Below are 20,866 nucleotides of genomic sequence, written 5' to 3' on the forward strand. Positions count from 1 at the left end.
TGTGCACCTGGGAATTTTCAATGCATTCACATTATTTTTCCTAGAAATACGCCTTGACACAATCTCAGAGGTCTATAGAGAGTCCCTTGGACTTCTTGGCTTGGTTTTCACTTTGACATGCACTGTGATGTGTTTAGACCTAATATAGACATTTGTGTGTCTTTATAAATAATGTCCAATGTATTGAGTTTGCCACAGATGGACTCTAATGTACATGATATATTTCCCTTTTTTGTTTTTAAATAAAATGGCACAAAGTTCAAAAACAAGTTTTTGCTTTGTTAGTGTGAGGTATTGTTTGTAGACTGATGTAATTGTAATGTAATTATATAACACAACAAAATGTGGAGTAAGTGAAGGGCCTGAATACTTTCAGAATGTGCTTTATATATTATTGATTTTGGTAAAGGAAAAAATGCCCTCATCAAGAAAAATTTAAATGTAGGCCTTTTTCCTGGTGCTTTGTCAACTCTCTAGGTTAGTCCCAGTTTTCTACAATTTTAACAAAGAAATGGGCCATTTAGCCAAAAGTATTAGCTAGAAACCATCGGCTTTCCCCAGAAATAGAAGAACAACCAAAGAACGCTGACGTAAAGATGCAGATACTAGGCCATTGTGGTAAACTCATTCAATGTAAGGCCTAGTGTCTGCTGATTTTCCTTTTCAACTTTTACAACCAGGTGAAGGGGATATCTGTAACAGCTGAAACTTGTGTCTAATCAGTCTATAAGACCCCACCTGATACTGGTGTGTAGTCAGTCTATAACACAACAGCTGATAGGATTGTGTAGTCAGTCTGTAAGACCACAGCTGCTGATACTAATGTCTAGTCAGTCTGTAAGACCACAGCTACTAGTGTGTACTCAGTCTAACCGAAGCCAGAGGCCCCAGGGCTTTGTGGTTAGCTACCCTGGAACCAAGCCTGTGTCACTGGGTTTGAAGCTCTTTGGGCTGACGCTGGCTGTGTTTATGTGTGTGTGTGGGAGGTACATGCGTGCGTGTGTGTGATTAAAGCCACCAGAAGGAGCAAGCCTTTGGAGCAGCCCCACGGCCCAGTGTCCCACCTCTCTGCGGTGGCTTTAGGGGTTAGCCTGTGGGGGGGGAGTTGAACTAGGCGTATCTCTACATCTGTTACCAACACTTCCTGCTACTGCCCTGTACCCATGCTGCACAGTGGCTGGGACTGTTATAAACCCAAGGCTGGGGCTGTTATAAACCCACGGCTGGGGCTGTTATAGCCCCCTGGCTGGGGCTGTTATAACCCCCTGGCTGGGGCTGTTATAAACCCACGGCTGGGGCTGTTATAAACCCACGGCTGGGGCTGTTATAAACCCACGGCTGGGGCTGTTATAAACCCACGGCTGGGGCTGTTATAACCCCCTGGCTGGGGCTGCATGGTGGGTTTGAGTGAGTGCAGAGCCAACTAGGATCAAAGGTAGCAGAAAGAAGTCGGCTGAAGTTCGGGTTAACTTTGGGAAGACAGTGATCACACTGGTCTTTGCTAAGGGAAGAACTAACGCCAGCCTAACGGATATTTCTCTCACATACACACATAAACCCCCAAATACATGTATGTTTTTCTATACTTTTGGGGTTCTGACACCTAACCCTAAAATCCATGTTCCCTATCCCCCAGTGCTAAACCTAGCCATACACTTAACACACAAAAGAACACACACAGTCTCACTCAAGAAGAGTGTGTGGAATCAGACTTTAGGCTTTCTCTGGATCAGTCTGACGGTCAAGTCTGTAGGGGCTTCTTCATTCCAGTCATCAACAAATGACGTGACAATGTACAGCAAGCAAAAACAGCCAAAACATGCATTATTGGAACACGCCACTCCCTCTCTTCTGCACTTGTAGCTGTTTGGCTGTTTGGCTGTTGTTCACTTGTTTTTTCACTCTCCTACTCCAAGAAAACCATGGAATTTCTTCTCCTTCTTGGATCACCTCACACTGACATAAGACTCTGCCACATTCTCCCTCCTCTTCTCCACGGGTGTTCTATTCAACGCCACTCTATTCTTTAACTGTTCACTCCCCTCACTCGCTCCTTTTTCCCTCTCCTCTCTCTCTTCTTTAATTCTCCTCTGCTTCCCCCCCTCTTCTTTCCCCTCCTCTCTGGGCTGGAGTCAGAAGCATCTTGTCATAGGGTCATTAGGGTGTGGTGTCTTGGCTGGGCTCGGTAAAGAGCATTCCTGGCAGGGACGCTCGCTATTACTTAACAGCGATACAGCTGAATTCAATTAGAGCTGAGCCCGATACATGTGATGAAAGCTAAAGTGCCCTTGATCGGCACAGGGGGGCCATGCTGTGTTGTGGTCCGGTTTCCAACGAGGTTGCATAGCCGACCTGTGACCCTACGCGGTGGAGCTCGTGACGCTGATCACGTTGATGAGGTGTAGAAAACCCGGACGAGAGAAATAGACGCACGCATTGAACAAGCAGGCTCCGTCCCCTCTCTCCGTCTGGCCTCTGTTGCTACTCTTACGGGACACGGCTGAATTGACGGAGTCGTTTCCATGGTGACGGTGGTGAGCATGCGGGTCTTGTGGCCGAGGTGGGGCCCGTGTGTGTGGCACATGCCCGGGCCTGTCTGTCTGTGAACAGTGTGTGTGTGTGTGTGTGTGTGTGTGTGTGTGTGCGCCCTCATCGGCATGCGGCTGGGCTGAGCGATGCCAGAGAGTCGGGAGCATGCCCAGTGCAGCGAATAACGTAACAATACAAAATGAACTGGTGGTGCTGCTTGTGCCCACATGGCCATGGTCCCCTCAGACACACCTCATGGACCTTTACCATTCCTGCTCTGTGACGACCTCAAGCTGAAGGTGATTTTAAACCATTTAGATCAGGCAGAGTCAAAGACGACTGTCCGTTTCACACCGAAAGAGAAACACTGTAACAGCCTCGAGCCGAAATGCTCGATGACTACGATTTAGAACATCTCACGTTAACGCAACAACAAAAAGCTCCAAGGCAGCTAGAAAAACAATTACACCTTCAATAAAAAAAAAAGCTAATCTACTCCACCCCAGTATTCAATACAGACATATTCCACGCCACGACCGGAAAAACAAAAATAAATGCCATCTACTACGATGAGCCAGCTGAACATATAAGTTCAACAGATACAGTGTACCACAGAGAATGTAATAAAACTGACTGGAAGACCAGGCCTTAGGGGATTCAGAGTCTGGGGTCTGAATTGGAATCAAGAGAGTTGCCATGACATGCCAGAAGAATGGCAGCCTGTGTCTAGTGGCTGGGCAGGACAATGGTGCTTTCAGGATTAGGTGGTGTTTCTGTATAAAGAGGCCAGTGTTTAGGCAGAAATGCCTGCTTATCTGTCCCTGGAAAATCCTTCATTGTCGCCTGCATGACCAGCGGGGCCTGACTGTTGGTCAAAGAGGATTAGATGACTGAAACTAGCATGTTTGGGAGATGAACAGGGAAAGAACAAGCTAACAAAACAAACTTGTTCTTGAAGCATGCAGCAAGTGCACTCTTGATGCATGTTTTTGACGCATGCATCACGAGTTACAAACTCAGAAGATGTTCGCTTGTCATTCCCCTCCGTACTTCGGTGTTTGTTCTTGTGCATTCTGGGAAAGGTGTTTTTCATAAAGGAATTATGAATCATAATAGATAGCCTCTGACATGGTATATTCATATTTAAAGTGGCTGATGATAAACCGTAGGTGACCTAAGAAAACAACCCACATGCACAGACCACAATCTCATAAAAGAGAGAAATACAAAGAAAACAAATGTAACAAACTGTTAATGAACAGGTTACTAAAGTGTGTTCTGGTTTCAATAATGGTGGTCTAGATCTGGTCCAGAATGGCTGACATAAAAAGGGTATGTTTAGGGGTTCAGAAATGGCAAAAATCACAACACATAACACCAGTGGGGAACCGTCACGGCCCTCTACGCCATCAGAGAGGGCCTAAGGATCTATATATCTACATATATATTTAATTTATTGTAACTTGGAATTTTGCTTTCGTTTATTTGTCTTAATTGTAATGATCTTCATAATGAATTTCTTCAGGTTTGTGTTGGAAACAGAAGGGTTAGTTTCCAAGAGAAAGAAATATCCAATCAGAATTTTTCTTTGGTAGTCTCCAGGTAGAAATAATCTGGCTGGGCTCCACGCTCATTTGCTAGGCCCTCAGGCTTATAATAGAAGGCACAAGCTAATGTCATTGACATTGACTTCAATTACAGCAGCATTTTAGAATGACAGTAGAATCGACCAATCAAAAAGTCTTGTAATTGGTGGGACAATTGTATGATGCTTCAATACCCTCTAGAGGGCCTATGTATATGCCACTATTTCATAGCCAATAGCAAGCCTCATCTTGTTTTCTCATCCTGGCTTTTATCTCAATTGGAGAAAAAAAAGGATTTACAGATTTAACATCAAAAGACAAGCCATTATCCATTTCATAAAGAAAGACAGGAAAATGCACTTCGTTTTTAAATGATAATCATAATGGCGAGTGGACTTTTTGTTTTCATCTAGAACTTGGCTTGTTTTTTGCTGCTCTCTCGTTCATTTCATTTTGAATTCAATGACTTTAGATCACTGGTTGTGTGGTAAAAACAAAGGTAATGACGTTGCAAATGGAAGTACTGGGTACATGACATCTCGCGTTTTGGTAAAGAAATACATTGTTGAATGCTGGAGAATGCTCGAATACTTCCAACCTTTTTTCTCTCTGACACCATTTACTGTCCGTGTTCTTGAAAAAATGTGAGTAGTTGTGTGGTTGAATTTATAGCCCCCCCACTATCTGAGTGACTGTTTTGGCAAGTGCTTCTTTGAAACTATGTTATTTTCTTCTAACGTGGTTTCTGTCATCGATATTTGCAACAGTTGTGTATCTGTGGTGCACAGCCGAGGTGTGGCTTACTTTGACTACGTCGTCAAGAATTGCTTCTCCTACGTAGGTCTGCAAAAGAAAGGTCTCAAGTCATGCTCTGTACACACAGGCATCCGAGTTCACTATGTGTTTGACGCCAGATCCTTTTCCGCAACTGACGGGCCTAGCGCCAATAACCACGGTTTGCCACTGCACCATAATATACTTTCTTGTAGTATAAGTTGCTTTGCATAAAATTTTATTTAAATTGATGTGCATTATGCTGTACGCTGTTATGAACTATGATTTTCGAGAACTTAGCGGTAACTGGCTGAAATCTTTCTTATAAAGTTTAAGACCATATGCCATGTATATGACATAATGTACTGGATAAGCAATAAGGCATCTCTGGGGTGTGTGGTCACATTGGCCAATATATCACGGCTCAGGGCTTCATGCAGGCACTCCGCATTTCATTGTGCCTAAGAACAACTCTTAGGAGTGATATATCGGCCATAACATCTCTGAATACAAGTGTCTTGGCTGTGAGCACGTCTGTCATCCACTTGGCACCGATTCCAGATGTCCTGGAATGTCAGAGAGTACTCGTTCAAGGGAGTGCCGCCGAGCCACCGCATTGTTGTGCCTGAGATTTGCTCGCAAACACCAACGAAAGCCGGGCCATGTGTTGTATGTGATGCCCTCGCGGCTAGCCAGGACGCCTCACTAGCCCGGCAGGGATTGTTCAGAGAAGGTATGCCACACGGTTTGGCTAGCTACAGCACTGTCGTTCCATCAGCGTCTCTAAAACGGCGGCTGTATCGGCGTTATCGGTTGTGTTTCCTTCATCCCGCTGTGTTGCACAGCCATGTGTAGCCAAGATATGTGGCCCCGGCCTAAAGGTCTCCACGCACACACAGTTACAGTAACAGACATTGGACAGTGGATTATTTCTACAATAATTTGATTTATCTTTCAGTGTCACAATACAGAGTGGTGCAGAACATCCCCAAAACAAGTGACTGAGCTGTGCTCAGCTTTAAGATAACTACTGCAATGACACACAAACACACACACACACACGTGCACACACACACACACACACACACACACAACCAGCATCCCTCCCTGGCTAGCTCACACATAATGATGTAAAACAGTAGTGTTAAAGCTAGAGGTCAAACCAGAGCATTAGACAAAAACAGCAACAAGGTCTCCTTACACACACACACACACACACACACAACACTTTTCAGATGTACCCAAACGCCATGACAAAACGGGTCCCTGTTACTCACGCAGAAACACATGACACCCTCGCTCACGTCTCCTGGAGGTGGTTGAGCATACTGATGACATCACAGTGTTACCAGCTACAGATTACTCCAGAGCCATGGCAGAGAGCAGAGATGCTAATGCTAGGCTAACGCTAGCCCCCCCCCACCCCCCAGGTTTTCCCATCCGGCACGTGTACTCTAGCCTTCCTACCGTGTGTGCAAAACATCTGCCTGAGACTGGCTCCCTGCGACGGCCATTTTGGATCTAAGTGAGGTGCATTTCGAGCCTGCCTGCCCGCTGCCACAGTAGCTGAGCAACAGGGAGGAAACGTGCATGGCTCTGCTTGGACCGGCTATTGACTGCTCCGACATGGGGGGTGGGGGTGGGGAACATTCAGATAAACGGCTGATTAAAAGGGGCATTTGGGAGTGTGTCACCCATCCGAACACGAGAGGGAGAACACTCCGACAGCGAGAGCGTGGGTTAACTAACAGCATCAACAAATGAGCAGCCACAGCAGGAAGTGGCATAATCTAAAGGCAGCAGTGCCGTACGCACGTTGAACTGAAACAAACCCATAATCAAAGGGATACAAACCACAGCGTGGCTGCCCGTTCCCAAAAGAAACTGCATCCCACGCAAGATACCCAAACAATACATCCACCTGTAACCTGTAAACTTCATATCTGTCACATGACTAGACTAACAGGTGAAATGAAGTTCAGCTCATGTTTTGCCCTGGTACACTAAATTAGCATTGAGCGTTTCGGTGCTGTAATTTCTTATGTAGGATATTTTTAACGCTGTGTTTTGACTCAAGATATAACCTAAGGCTGTTCAGTGTTATTGTCATACCATACATTGGTTGGTTCAAACTCTGAGTGCCAATTGGCCACTGGGAGGAAAAATAAATAATGTTTTGTTTTTAAATGCATCGGTATCCGGTTTATAATAGCAATAATGCACCTCAGGGTTATTTAAATAGCCAACATACCACAGGTGGCTGTATTGTGTCTTAGCCGTGGTATATTGGCCATTTACCACACCCTCTGAAATGATTCATGGTCCTAATGTTTCTGTGTCTTACCATGCCCAGAGGGGTTGTCTCCATCCCATATTGAGATGTAAAGGGGGTCCGAGACCGTGTAGGCCTATTGATACGCACACTCATATATATATATAAACTTAACGACAACCAAATCTCAACTAAATCTTCACCAAGTCTCAACTGAATCTACTGGAACTCTGTTGTTTGCATTCCTTCACCCAGAGCAAAAGAGTGTGGCCCACTGTAAATCTCTAAACACACTAACCGAAACCAAGCTTGGTTTTCCGTGGCAGCTCACAGTCTTTAACTCCAAAGCATACATAGCTACTACCTAATGATAGCTACTACCTAATGATAGCTACTACCAAGACCAAGTGGAAAGCATTCTTACCTTGGTGGAAGCCATCTCACTGACAGAGTGTCTGGTCTGCAGGGTCTCCAGCTGGTCCAGGCACCAGTCTAGTTCCTCCAGCGTCTCCGTAGCCAGCTTTTGATAGGCCTCCTCTGGAGGGGGGGAACAGGGGACAGGGGACAGGGGGACAGGGGGTAGCGGGACAGGAACAGGGTGGGGTGGTGAGTGGTGGTGGTCAGTTTTGAGGCGCTTGACAGGGCTGTGCGACGTCGTCTCCTGCGTTTCGTCGGCCGCGACACCGTAGACGAGCGCCATGCCTGTGTTGCCAGGGTGGACACACGTGTGGCTCTTCATAGTTTTTGCAGTGCTGTCGACGGCAACCTTCCCCCCAAGGAAAGAGGGAGAAGTGGGGAAGCCTTGTCTATGAGCTGGCCTCTGGACGTAACTAGATATCTCTGGGAACCCTGAAAGTGTACCAGTTTGTCGGACACTAGTTACGTAGAAGTAGTTCTAGAAACCCAAGAAGAGAATGTCGCACAGTGTTTTAAAATCCACAAGGTACATTTCTAGGATGCAAGATTCTGCAGTCTAGGACAGAAAATATTTCCACATTGTCCCTAGAACATGTCCAGCCTTGAAAAAGCCCTTATGGGTAAAACACAACAAAGCAGCCCCTGTGCTTCACGAGCTGAAAACAAAACACACAAACGGAATCCAGAGCCTGGACAAAAATCTTCCAACTGTCCGGACAGAGTTGCTCTCAAACTGGAGGATTCCCAATTTTGGGATAGCAGGACAATCTGTCCCACACATTGCTCCATGATCAGCCCTCTTCCCGGTGTTATCCAGAATGAAATCAGGAAAGCCTCTTCAGCCTACTGTGATGCAGTCATCAACAAAGAAGTCAAAGACAAAATGAAGACCCCCGTGGCAAACCTACACGTGCACCTCCTTCTCCACAGAGAACCCCAGTCGTAGCCCACACACACACACACGCACGCACACGCACGCACACACACACACAGACAGACAGAGCCCCGAATGATCACAGATTATTCCCAGTGTCTGCAGGGAAGACACACTGCAGATGACCGACACTCTGAGAAACAGGCAGACGGACGGAAGGTAAGGTCCACACAGGTATGACTGTGGCCAAAGCAATACTTCTATAGAAGGGGTGGCAGTGTCGAAAACGTTTTGCTTCCTGTCAGAACACTAGTCTGAAAGAGAAGCACGGCTCAGCAAACCGAAAGAGCAGAACTGGAGTAATCAGGCTACTGGGACTGGATTCTCATGTTTAGATCGAAGACCTTAACCACTGGGAATACCAGACGGGTTCACTCCAACCAGACGTCGAACACCGACAGTTAAGGTCGGGTTACGGCTAAGGCAATCTATTCCTAGATCCGTGCTCATGGGAAACCTTTACCCCAGGGACAACACAGATGCATAGACCCTTGTCTAAGACATCCAGTCCCTTCTGCTTTCCATTCTTTCAGTGATCACACACTACTGAACTGAAGTCTCAGATACGGAGTGAACCCATGCTTTAACCTGTCCAATAAGTACATGTGTATATCAAGGACATGACTAATATATTTATGGTTCTGACTATAAAAACAGACAAAGAAAACAGGACCTCTCTCTCATTCTCACACAGCGGGATTATAAACAGAAGTGAATGGGCTAAATCTCCTCACGATTAATCCTCATTAGGGAATGATGCACAGGCATTTCTGCCCAACCACATATTCCCTGTGTGTATACCTAATCCCTGAGCAGTAGGTATCTGGGAATTTAATCAATCTAGAATGTGTGGTGACGTGAGCGCGCCATTGTGTGACGCACCCTATTCTGGGTCTTTCCGGAATCCACACATTTTACAGACATTGCTACAAGGTCCTGCCGCGGTACGAGTGAAAATCATATGGAAACCACACATTAAGGAAGGTACTGTTTTGAAAGAAGCAGAAATGCCCGGCAGTTTCGGCTCAAGCCAAAGACACACTGACATGAATAAGATTCTGGTAAAAGACACCGTTGGATTAAATGTGGATATGAACCGCACGTTGCACCGTATTATAATGTCTCACTCTCTGCAGTACCAGGTGTGCTGAATCTGCCGACAGTGTGTCTGTTGTTGTAATGTCATTGTTTGGGTAGACACGTGGGCTGTGCTGTGTAGGCTGTACTGCAGACTCTATGAATGGCGCCTTAAGGTCAGCTTGTCTCCAGCTGTGAGTGAGCAGTGTTCAGGCACCCTCCTAGTGGCTTACAGGACACGAAGACAGACAAACAGAGGACTAAGCGACCTCGGGGGAACAACAGAACGGGGGGAACCGTAAAAACATGTTCCCCGTCTGTCATTCCCTCTGCGTTTGTGTGTCACTGTCTCTTCCCCCTTCTGAACAAAGTCCCTCACTCGCCTCTTTCCTATTCATTTATTTTGCCCCCCGACTCCATCTTTGCCCCCCCACCGCGTCCCACCTCCTTTTCTCTCTCCTTCACGCCTCCTCTCTCACTCTCCTCTCAAACGGCCGTGCAGACAGAGGCTGGGCTGAAGGGTATCAGAAACCTGAAGCGGGAGTCCTCTCTGTCCTTGCTGACAACATCTCCTCTGACGTCAATGGCATTCTTCTCCTGCTCAGTGTGGCACATTAGCCCGCCTCTCTCAAGGAAACGGCAAGGGCTCGCACTAAACCCTGGAGCGGAGTCTGGCCCGGACTGAACCCCCGGACCAGACTCAACGCCGGACCGGACTGCTTACAGTCACCCTAGGGGGTTGTTCGCCAGCGTTGCCACCCCACACCCATACATGCTATAACAGCAACACACTATTTCTGTCACTAGACAGAAATGGCCACACACATCCAATACACTTGGGAAGCAAATAGGGTACACACCAATGTCTATTTCTGTCCGGTTCCTAATACAGTCCAGGCCGCTCCTCCTAATAATCAACACCAATCTATCAGAACGAGGATCAGGCTGGGGCATCATTGCTCTGGTTAATGGAGTCAAATGGAAACATTATTTTTCCTTGTGGATTCAGGTCCTCATCGAACCCATTCGATACACACACATCTTAGAACGTCACAAGCAGCTGGTCACTTTTGCTAGAGAAGCTGAGGGGATCTCTAGCTGGTCGTTTTAAAATTTTTTTTTTTTTGTTCAGCTAGAACAAAAACATCTAATCTCAAATCACAAATCTATATTATGGTCATTCAGGTCTCAAAAACATTCAACTTAATGAAGTAAAAGAACGGACCATAAACCAGTCTTAAAGACCAGTGTACTATCATATGTACTATGTAATACTATTCCCTGAGAACTCTTTATTGAGGAGATTTAATCTACAAATATCTGAAAGGCCATCTTTTAAAAGCACACCAAAACACAACAGACCATGTGTAAACCCAACTCGTTGTCCCCCCCTTCTGTCCACCTCTGGTACTGGTGCTGCAGTGTTAGTTATTCGAAATCCCTGATCTGTACGCTATTAGATAAATGAAAGCCTGTTAACCGATCCAACCCACTCAGAATCAGATCTGTAATCACAGCAATTCTACAGAAACAAGAAAAGAGAACCGTCAGGTCAGGAACAACGCACCAGACCCATTGAAAGACACACCGACAAAACTGTGTTAATTATTCCCAAAATGGAAGAAAAACAGACTTCAGTTACCCAATAAGAAACCTTAAAGTCCGTGTTCCATGACAATAAAAACAGCACGCTTTAATGAGCAGACCGCTGCACCAAGGGCAACCATATAGTCCTTCGGAAACGGACCAATGGAACATCTGGGTAACTCCCAAAGTCCACAAATTCACAAAACAATTGCTTCTCAAAGAAAAAAACTTGTCACAGCATTTATACATATGCAGGCAGGCGGCCCACGCTCAAGAAGCCAGCCAACCTGTCAGGATACAAACTAAAGTTGAATGAATGAATCAACTCGGAAATGGCCAGGTTTGTTCAGCATCTACAGTACACCCATTCACAGACGTTTTGCTTCTGTTAGCGTTTACTGGAGGAAGCAATTGGTTCGGCTGGAGGAGATTTGTGCCTGTGACACTAACAGTGTCCAATCAACATCATCAAGTGGGAAAAGGAAACATTTCTGTTCACAGAAAGAGCTGCCAACATATCCCAGTTCACTTTGTTCCAGAAGAGTGCGTGTGTGTGTGTGTGTGTTGGTCTTACCTGAGAAAGGGGATTTTGTGATGGGTGGTTGCTGATTGCACATTGGTGACCTCCTGGTGAAGGAAAAGGCAGAGAAACAGTGTTTGATCTCTCTTTCTCTCTCTCTCTCTCCCTCCCTCACACACACACACACACACACACAAACGCACGCACGCATCCACGCACACAACAATAACGGCATCAAAAATGTCACTTAAAATGATATACGCACTTGTTTGAAGCTCTGTCTTGTTGCAAGTTGGTTAGTGCAGCAAAGTTGTTCCGTACCGTCCTCAAGCTAGCCAGCACCTAGTCGGAGTGAGATGTAATGGAAAGCCATAAGACACCAGGGGACATCCTGTCTACAGGGATACACGTTGAGCGCGTCCTCACTCAAACACAACTTCCCAGTTTATCCAATACACCATGGCACGTGACGTCACTCCCACCAGTTTGGCCCGCTGGGTAAGAAGTCACATGCCAAAGACACCGTGAAGAGCACTGACCTGTGCGAACGGCGTGACAATCAGGTCGTCCCCGTGGCTGGAAGGAAGAGGGAGAGGACACACGGTATTTACAGTGAAAAAGGAAGAAAAGGAAGCGCAAGGAAATTCAAATTCGTGTGTTAAAAAAAATCTCATGCATTTGTCAACACAGTTAAACTACGTACAGTACATGCAGTACACATTTATTTATTTTTTTACACATTTCAGGATTGCCTCTCTGGAAACGCTCAAATCGAAATACCCAATGTAGGTTTTGTGTACTGACATATGGGAGGTTTTTCTGTGTGACAAGTTACAAATCAGGGGACAGGGGCATGCTGGGTCAAACGAAGATTCGAAACACGAGTTTAATGAAAGTAGCCGTCCTTTCGCTCTGGTGAAGGCTGACGCGTGACATGTGTGGGGAGAGGGAGCCGGGAAGCCTGAATGTGGACATCTTGTCCCGGGAAATGTTGGAACATGTTGTCTCTTCAGTCGCTCCGCCGTCCTGAGCCCAAACACGGTGTTTGACACACAATCGACCAATGAAATTAAACTTTAATACGCAGGCTTACACAGTGCCATCTACAGTACAAATGTTTGGACAGTGACACAAGTTTTGTTATCCTGCCTCGGTACTGAAGCGCTTTGGATTGGAAATGATGCAATGACAATGGGTTAGAAGGAAAGACTGACGGCTAAAATGTGATGGCATTTTCATCCATATCAGACGCACTGTTTAGAAAAAACCTACACGTTTTGTACATAGTACAGCCCTTTAAGGGTACTAAAAGTATTTGGACAATTTGCTTCACAGCTGTCTCTTCTTAGCCCCGGTGTGTTTGTTTGCATCACTAGTGTGTGCACAAGAGAGCTGTCAATGCTTGGGGTTTGCATTTGGAGTCAGTTTGCTGCAATCTGATAAAATGAGGAACCAAGATGTGTCAATGCAAGTGGCCATAATGACGCAGATAAGTCCTAGCCAAAACCTTTGGCGTGCCAAAATCCCTGGTTTGGTACATGAAGAAGAAGAAAGAACTGGTTAGCACAGCAATGGCAAATGGAAGGAAGACCTCCAGCGTGGATCACCGAAAAATGCTCACCATAATAAAGAAAAAGTAAAACACTGACAGTTGTTAATATCAGGAACACTCTCCGCGAGGTAGGCATGGATGTGTCAGCCACTAAGGTGCCAAAAAACTAGTAAGGCTCAAAAACCGGGTAGGTTGAAACAAAATACCAAAAAGAGCTTGCCTAGTTCTGGGAAACGTACATGAGTGATGGCAAATAGAAAGTGTGGAAATAAAAAAAAAAACTGGCCAAAAAATCTGTGAAATATGGTGGAGGGGGTGTCATGTTTTCGGCATATATAACCAAACAAGGCGTTTTTCAAGATCCAAAAAGTGCAATGAATCTTGACTGGCACCTTAAATTGCTTGCATTTTTCTTGCCGAAGACAGAAAGAAAGGCCCGGAAACAAACAGGGAAAAAATTGAGAAAATGGCGGCAGTACAGTCTTGGCAAAGCGTCACGAGGGAAGACACCCAGGGTGTGGTGGTGTCTAAAGATCCAAAGTGCTGAACAAAAAAAATTGCTGCCCAAATATTTATGGACTGCACATTACGTCAAAGTTAAGTTCAGATATTATGCAAATCACTTCATTCCCTTGCTTGAGTTTAGCCTGTTGTTGAGCAATGGGAATTTGGGTTTGAAAAAATTAAAACTTCACCAGCAGTCCTATTTGAAGCGATCTTGCCCAAGCTGCAAAGTATCTGTCCCATTCTGTCATTGACAACTGCCTGCCAGACTGATTGCCTTTCCGTCCGTCTGTCTCTCGGTCTATCCATCCATACGCTGTGAAGGACTCCGCCTCAAATGTCAAGTCTAAATCCATCCGCTGACAGAGAGACAAAGACAGTCACAGGCGCTCAGAGAGCTATTCTCTCCCAGTCATTACTGTCTGTGCCCTTCTCTCTCTCTCTCTCTCTCTGTCCTTCCCAAACTCACCCCACCTCCTTCTCTTCCTCCACATTATTTTTCTTTCTGAATCTGCTGGACTCCATTCACTCTAACCCCAGAGGGTGTCCGGTCCACAACAGAGACCTTCCGATTGTTCATGTTCAACACTAACATTCAAGGCATTTTGTAAGACACTGCTATACAAGAGCAGCTTAGAAGAATGCATACATTTTCCATCCTGGCTCCCAGTAGGGACTGATCTCACAACCAGGGGCAGGTTCATTGCTCTCTAAAACCATGAGTCTATGTTGTTTCTATCCCAATCTTTCTTTCTCTGTCTCTTTTCTTCTATCATCCTCAGCTATCAGTGTCTGTCCTTCTCTGCCAAGGTTCTTCTTTCTCTCTTTGTTTTCTCTTCTTTGCTGTCTCCCCTTGGTAGCTCCTGCCAGTCCTTTGATTTTTACAGTGGTGGCATCAGGCTTCTTGACTTTGTTCATGGGAAGTACTAATCGATCGCCCCTTTTTTGTCTATGACGTTACTTAGAGAATAGTCGTATTGCATTCTGCTGTGTTCAGAAGAAGTTTATTTATAGATAATTAGCCAAAAGGGTTGTAATATCTGTAGTTTATTTTTGATGTCTCTATTGTTGAAAGACAGAATTGAGCAGAACTGTTTTGATACTATTGACATCACAAAACTAAAATTCCTCATTCTTTTTACATTCATAACTGGTCATTTATTCTGTGGCTTGTAATAAACATTTTCAAATTCAATTACTAATAATAACAGAGAATTAGCAAAGACTGCTATTGACACTAAAGAAGATCTTAGCTGACCTCCTATGCTGTTTATTTCTGCACATACATCTTTGTGATTGTGATGAGTGTAAACTCTTTTTTAAAACAATTTTGAACTCATTAACTTTAAGTGGGAGGTATTTAGCAACACCCTGGCTGATTTTTGGGCTAATTATTATAATCTTTCATGAAGACCTGTTTAAAGTTGAGTTTCTGCAGAAACGTGACGTTCCCACACGTGGACTGCAGAAAACCCACTCTGCTTACAAACTCAACCCGCAAACGGAATAACTGCAACAAAAATGCATAGTGTGACTTTGAAATCAACCCATGTACGGTCGGGCACGGTGACTGTTCATTTTAACACGTGGTGTAAGGCTGCCATCAGTTGGACGATGAGTGCATTTTCATGACGCTGCATGCATGCATTCCCAACACATTCACATGCACGGACTCCTTGTTGGTAGCCTCCCCAGGAAGGAGCACACTGATGCAGGGGTCAGTGCGGGGACGGGAGGGGTGAGGTAAGTGGGGGGGAAGGGCTGGGGGAGGGGGGGGGCTTAAGCTCAGCCCCAATGGACAGAGGGACTGGTAGACTTCAGTCCTGATCCTAGAGACTGAGTATGCAAGCTTTAGCTCCAGGCCAGCACTAAGGTCCAACGACTCAACTGGCATGGCGTGTCCAATGTTGGAGGGTTGTAGAGGCCCGACGAAGAACCCTGACTCTGGTGGGAACGAAGAACCCTGACTCTGGTGGGAAGTGCTATCGCAAATCATGTGTTTTTTTGTTGGTCTGAAAGTGGCTACTGTGTGTTTGTATACCTGCGCATGTGCAAATCAATTGGCTAGTAAACAGAGTGCCCTATCAAGTCTGACACACCGATTGGCTAGTTAGCAGAGAGCCCTATCGCATCTGACACACGATTGGCTAGTTAGCAAAGTGCCCTATCGCATCTGACAACCAGATTGGCTAGTTTGCAGAGTGCCCTCTCACATCTGACCCACCGATTGGCTAGTTAGCAGAGTGCCAAATTGCATCTGACAACCCATTAGGTTAACAGGATAACGACCAATGTTATGTCACTGTCACGCCCCTATCAGACAATACTAATATGGAATGTCTTTGAAAATGTTTGGCTAAACCCTCTAATGCTAACTCTTTTCTTTAGCCTACAGCAAACATCTATCACAGTGTTCACAGAGCAGATACGTGTGTTTTTCCCCACCAAAACAGTTTTCCCTGAGTATTGCAAAAATCTGTTGAACATAACCTGGCTGAGCTGAAGTAGCCAGACAATTTAGTGTCCAACAATGACGAGTTGGCAGCAATTCACAGACAACCCAGGCAATATAAAAAGTGCCAAGTTGCTCTAAGATTGTTCATCCTCAACTCCTTCTGGCTTCTGAAGACATATCAGTTACAAGTCACAATGGCATCACCTGATATCGTGCTTCCTTCCTTTTTTGCATATCGGCAGGGATTATAGGGGAAGCTCATGGCAGGATCTCCCTCGGGCCTTTGCATTATGCATTCGGGGGTGTCGAGTTATGACAATGGAGGCAAACGAGCCCCCTGTGAGTAAAACATAAATCTACATTGAGAGCCCTGTCTATTCTGTTAAAAAGCCAGTCACCTTCTCAAATTCAGCTCGTCTTGCACAACGCACTGTCATTCATTAATTCGCCATTGCCCCAACAGTCCACCTGTTTTTCATGGTTGTGATGGTGTAATGTCTTTCGATTTACTGTAAAAAATAAAACACCTTCCGATTTATTTAGTGTTTGTTGAAACAACATTGCCTTAAACATTTTTTAGGTACTGTAGCTTGCATCTTAACGTATTCATGCCACGTCAGAATGAATGAGAGTGAATTAATAAATGACCAGGGTAATGTAGGTAATGTAGGCAAGCATGATAATGCCTAGGCTTTGGTCCACTAACTCAGAGGAAGCTCTAACGAACCCTGGACCAGAGCTCCCCTATGCCAGCTCTTAGAATGCCTCCAGTCGTTTGAGTAGAATGGTTGGAGTGGCGAGGGGGACACTTTGAGCATTGTGAATATGGGACATGTGAGATTTCCAGCTTAAACGTCCCATTTTGCTCCATGTCCCATTTCCACAACAATTTACCCAATGAGAATGCTGTCGGACCCTGGGGTAGGTGTGTAACACCACAACGTTACATGCCATGCAGTCTTCAGAGCAAAAAAAAAAAAAAAAGCATCACACAGGTTCAGTGAGAAAATAACAAACGAGATGCTGGACCCGATGTCAGGTCTAAACCCGCCCAATTAGACCTCCATTCATCACGTCATGGGATGTTCCACCGGAATCCTCCGAAGGGGTGGAAATGTCTATCGGACTGCCCCACTACGGGAGGGGGGGGGGGCAGGTTTGAGGTTTAATGCCCAGAATATCGGACCATGTCAATAACTTAATGAACCATTTTCTTTACATTTTCCGTAACGGTCATTCAATCCGGGTGTGTGCTTTTTGTTTTGTTTTTGCTGCTGTTGTTGTTTTTCAACCATTCTGTGCATTAACGCTGAGGGTGTGGGCTGAAACTTGCATGTACTGTGGCTGGTCCATGACTTTGAGATGTGAGAAGCAATGCGGAGACAGGCACAGTTTCCGTCCTTAACAGCATGGTCAGTGCGTGCTGTTAGTGTAGTGGGGGGCTAGCACTTTAGCAGACGCCTCCGTCATAAGGCCTTCACAACACTGTCACAAGCACAGTACCATATAACGCAATTAGCCTTTGCCGTCGTCACCTAAACAAAGTCGGCTGGTAGCTGTAAAAAACAAAACAGGGCCGTGTAGCTGTGCATTTCCCCGGACGAGCACTTTCACAAATGTGTTCAACTGCAACACAAGCATACAGGAATCAGGCAAGTTTGTTCTGGAAAAGACCAAACCGGCAGGGTTCTTGGTAGCTGGGATATAGCACTAGCTAGCTGGTTAGCTAGCTTGCCTAAACGACAGTTTGAGAGATAACTGTCAGATGTCAATAATGTCCATGGTACTGTGTTATGGCCCTAGCAGTGCCGTGGCCGTTATGAAGGAGGTGTGAAACCAAGTGTTACTGGACTTCGTCTACAGGGCGCGTCACTTACTTTCCGCTAATGACGGGCTCAGACCGCCGCGAGGTCAGGCCTGGCCTCTGCAGGTGGTTATTCCTATCAATAAGGACACAAAATGGAGGACACTGAGCCATAGTGACTATCGCAGTGTCACTAATTACCCTTTGTTGTCAGACACGAAATGGAGGACAGTGAGCAAGGCGGTTTTCCAGTGTTTGTCTTTCAGGATTCTGTCTTGCAACATTCCAACCAAGAAACGAACTTCATTTCAAACTCTCTTCCAGCCCGCTGGGAGGTGAGATGTCAAAGTATTTTTTTTATGTCGAATGCGCAAAATTACATAGCGTCATTCTGAGCATGTTAAATCAGGTCAGTATGACACCAACAGAGCAACAGAATAGTCAGGAAGACAGAGTGTGGTGTGGACTCCTATCAACTTTCTCAAAGAGGCTGAAGTGACATAAATAGCCAAATGTGCGTCCTCAACTGGGGTGAACCAGGAAACACTAAGAGCACCACTGTGAAAGGTTAGACAAACATCTAGGATACACACATCTAGGATACACACATCTAGGATACACACATCTAGCCTCGAGCAAGGATGACTTCTGTCCCTGCTTGGTCGTCCTGATGGAGAGAGGACGTCATGGAGGTCAGTGATCTGATATGGACCTACAGGCCAAGCGGGATGAAGAGACAGAGGAAGAGGAGCAGGAGGAAGAGGACTCTATTGTATAAGGAATGATAGCCTGACAGAGATAGGCAACCCTGATCCTGAGTGCCTCTATCAGTCTCCACTAATTATCTCACCAACTAATTAAGTTGTTCCTTAATTGATAAAATAATCATTTCTGTTTTATCAAACTGGTCTTCTATGTCCAATAAAAAAACATTAAAAGTCTTTAAGTACCTCCAGCACTGACGAGTTTGTCGCCACCGTAACACTTTCTTCAAAGCATAGTGTAATAACACCTTATAGCATAGTAATACAAATGTCATAACAGCTGACAAAACATGTCAGGATGTCAGAACACTGTCATATGACATATTCAGCATCGTCGGGAGATGTTGTGGCCCCAACATAAAGCGTCAAAACCGGTGAACTAAATACAAGAAAACCACAAACCATCAATGACATTGTAGTGGGGTTAACCTGAAATCGGCCGTATAACTGCGAACACGTTAACGTCAGAATACCTACCTCAGTGGTTTGTTACTGATGACTGGGCTGAAGGTAGAAACCCCCTCTTTGGGACTTAAGAGACTGATGACTGACAATGATGTGGTTGTCATAGTTCTTCCTGACAGGGTGACGCAGTGCATTTAACCGCCATCTCTCTCTCCTTCCCCTCTTTTCTCTTGCTATATTTCACTCTTTCAGTCACTCTCGGTATTCTCCCCCTCAACCCGCCCTACCTGTACGCTGCATATTTTCACATTTTAACTTTGGAATTGTGTGTCCTTTTGTCTTTTATTGTTACAGTCAAGAAACACGGTGTGATTTTCATCACCGCATTGATATGTTTTAAAATATTTGCCCTCCCACCACATAGCTTCATGAATCTAGTAGCCTTGCGTACTATGTGAAATTTATTTTCAATTTCTTTACTAATATGGATGCTGAAGACAATGTGATACGAAAGAACATTAAAATGTAAAGAAAAGCAAAAACCAACGGGCATCAAATATTTTAGGCATCGTTAATCACATACATAAAGTGCGATATTGTACTTGAATATTTCTCTCAGTATATTCTTCCAACTGAAGCCTTGTGTTTGGCCCTTATAATTATCAGCAGGCCTACTTATAAGCAGGCCTAATTATCAGCAGGGCAAATTATCAGCAGGCCTAATTATTAGCAGGCCTAATTATCAGCAGGGCAAAGCCTGTAACAAAGAGAATGATTTGTCCTGATCCCGAAATCTGGAAAACCATCAATCCCGTCCATCAGCAACAAACCACTGAGGTAGGCAAATGTTTACAAACAGGGAATTTGGTGTAATGGAAAGTGTTGCCAACCCTGGTAGGTTTAGTGGCTTTTGAGACTTTTGACACTGGGCTTATAGGCCATAACCAGCCATATCATAGCACAGGTAACAACATGTCTATACATGTGACATAAGTTTTGACAGTTGTTATAACATGGTTGTTACTGTTTTATAAGGTGTGACAATGCTTTACTTCATATACAATGTTATCATAACTTCTGCTAGGGGTTCGACAAATTATCTATTTTATTTTCCAGAAGTCCTTCGACTGAATTTGGTTCAAAGGAGTGACTGAGAATAAAGCATAGTTTGACTCCAGAGGGTGTATTTAAGGGCTTGCCCTTAAAAAAAATTGGATAAGCCGAGGTCATGGTATTTCTGCATAGAAATACCATGATGCACAGTGGGAAAATATCGTTTTTCATTGCTTTTCTGGGAGAAGAGTTATATGTGAAATGGGGATAAAAGACTAAATATATAACGGGTGCCATTATTAATTCAGTAAATGATGGATGTTGGGAGGGACTAGTTTTAAGGAGTATTTATTACACCGTTATGGAAAAATCCAGCAAAAGAGGTCACATACTGTGCATATAACTGACTATCAGATGAGTTGTTTACAACATGCAGGCTGAATAGGTCCCGAGGGATTGCTTCAGAATGCTTTAGGATCCTTTCCTAGGGTTTCTATCCTTACTTCACGTTTGGTACGACCTGACCTCCACAACCTTGCCTTTCATTTTCTATTTCCTATCAAACTGACAATAACAGAACAAAATGCATCTTGTCCCGAAAGAAATACAAGCTATTTTTTTTTTTTTTTTTTT

The 20,866-nt window shown here is 44.9% G+C and overlaps 1 protein-coding gene across 7 annotated transcripts in view; it reads right to left on the reverse strand.

Annotated features, from left to right (window-relative positions):
• Positions 1 to 20,866, reverse strand: part of LOC105021740 (cAMP-specific 3',5'-cyclic phosphodiesterase 4D) — a 213,563-nt gene that overhangs the window by 15,399 nt on the left and 177,298 nt on the right. For 5 of the 7 annotated variants that reach the window (XM_013137245.4, XM_010889613.5, XM_034297115.1 and 2 more), the window contains 5 exons: positions 18,085 to 18,147; positions 12,236 to 12,272; positions 11,962 to 12,038; positions 11,751 to 11,803; positions 7,586 to 7,698 (listed from right to left, as the gene is read on the reverse strand). In XM_013137245.4, the coding sequence (XP_012992699.2) occupies positions 7,586 to 7,698; positions 11,751 to 11,803; positions 11,962 to 12,038; positions 12,236 to 12,272; positions 18,085 to 18,147 (343 nt within the window). The remainder of the gene's footprint in view (positions 1 to 7,585; positions 7,699 to 11,750; positions 11,804 to 11,961; positions 12,039 to 12,235; positions 12,273 to 18,084; positions 18,148 to 20,866) is intronic. The other 2 variants (XM_013137246.4, XM_010889615.4) reach the window with 1 other exon arrangement.

The sequence above is a fragment of the Esox lucius genome, chromosome 14, assembly GCF_011004845.1.
Source record: "Esox lucius isolate fEsoLuc1 chromosome 14, fEsoLuc1.pri, whole genome shotgun sequence".
Taxonomy (NCBI): Eukaryota; Metazoa; Chordata; class Actinopteri; order Esociformes; family Esocidae; genus Esox; species Esox lucius.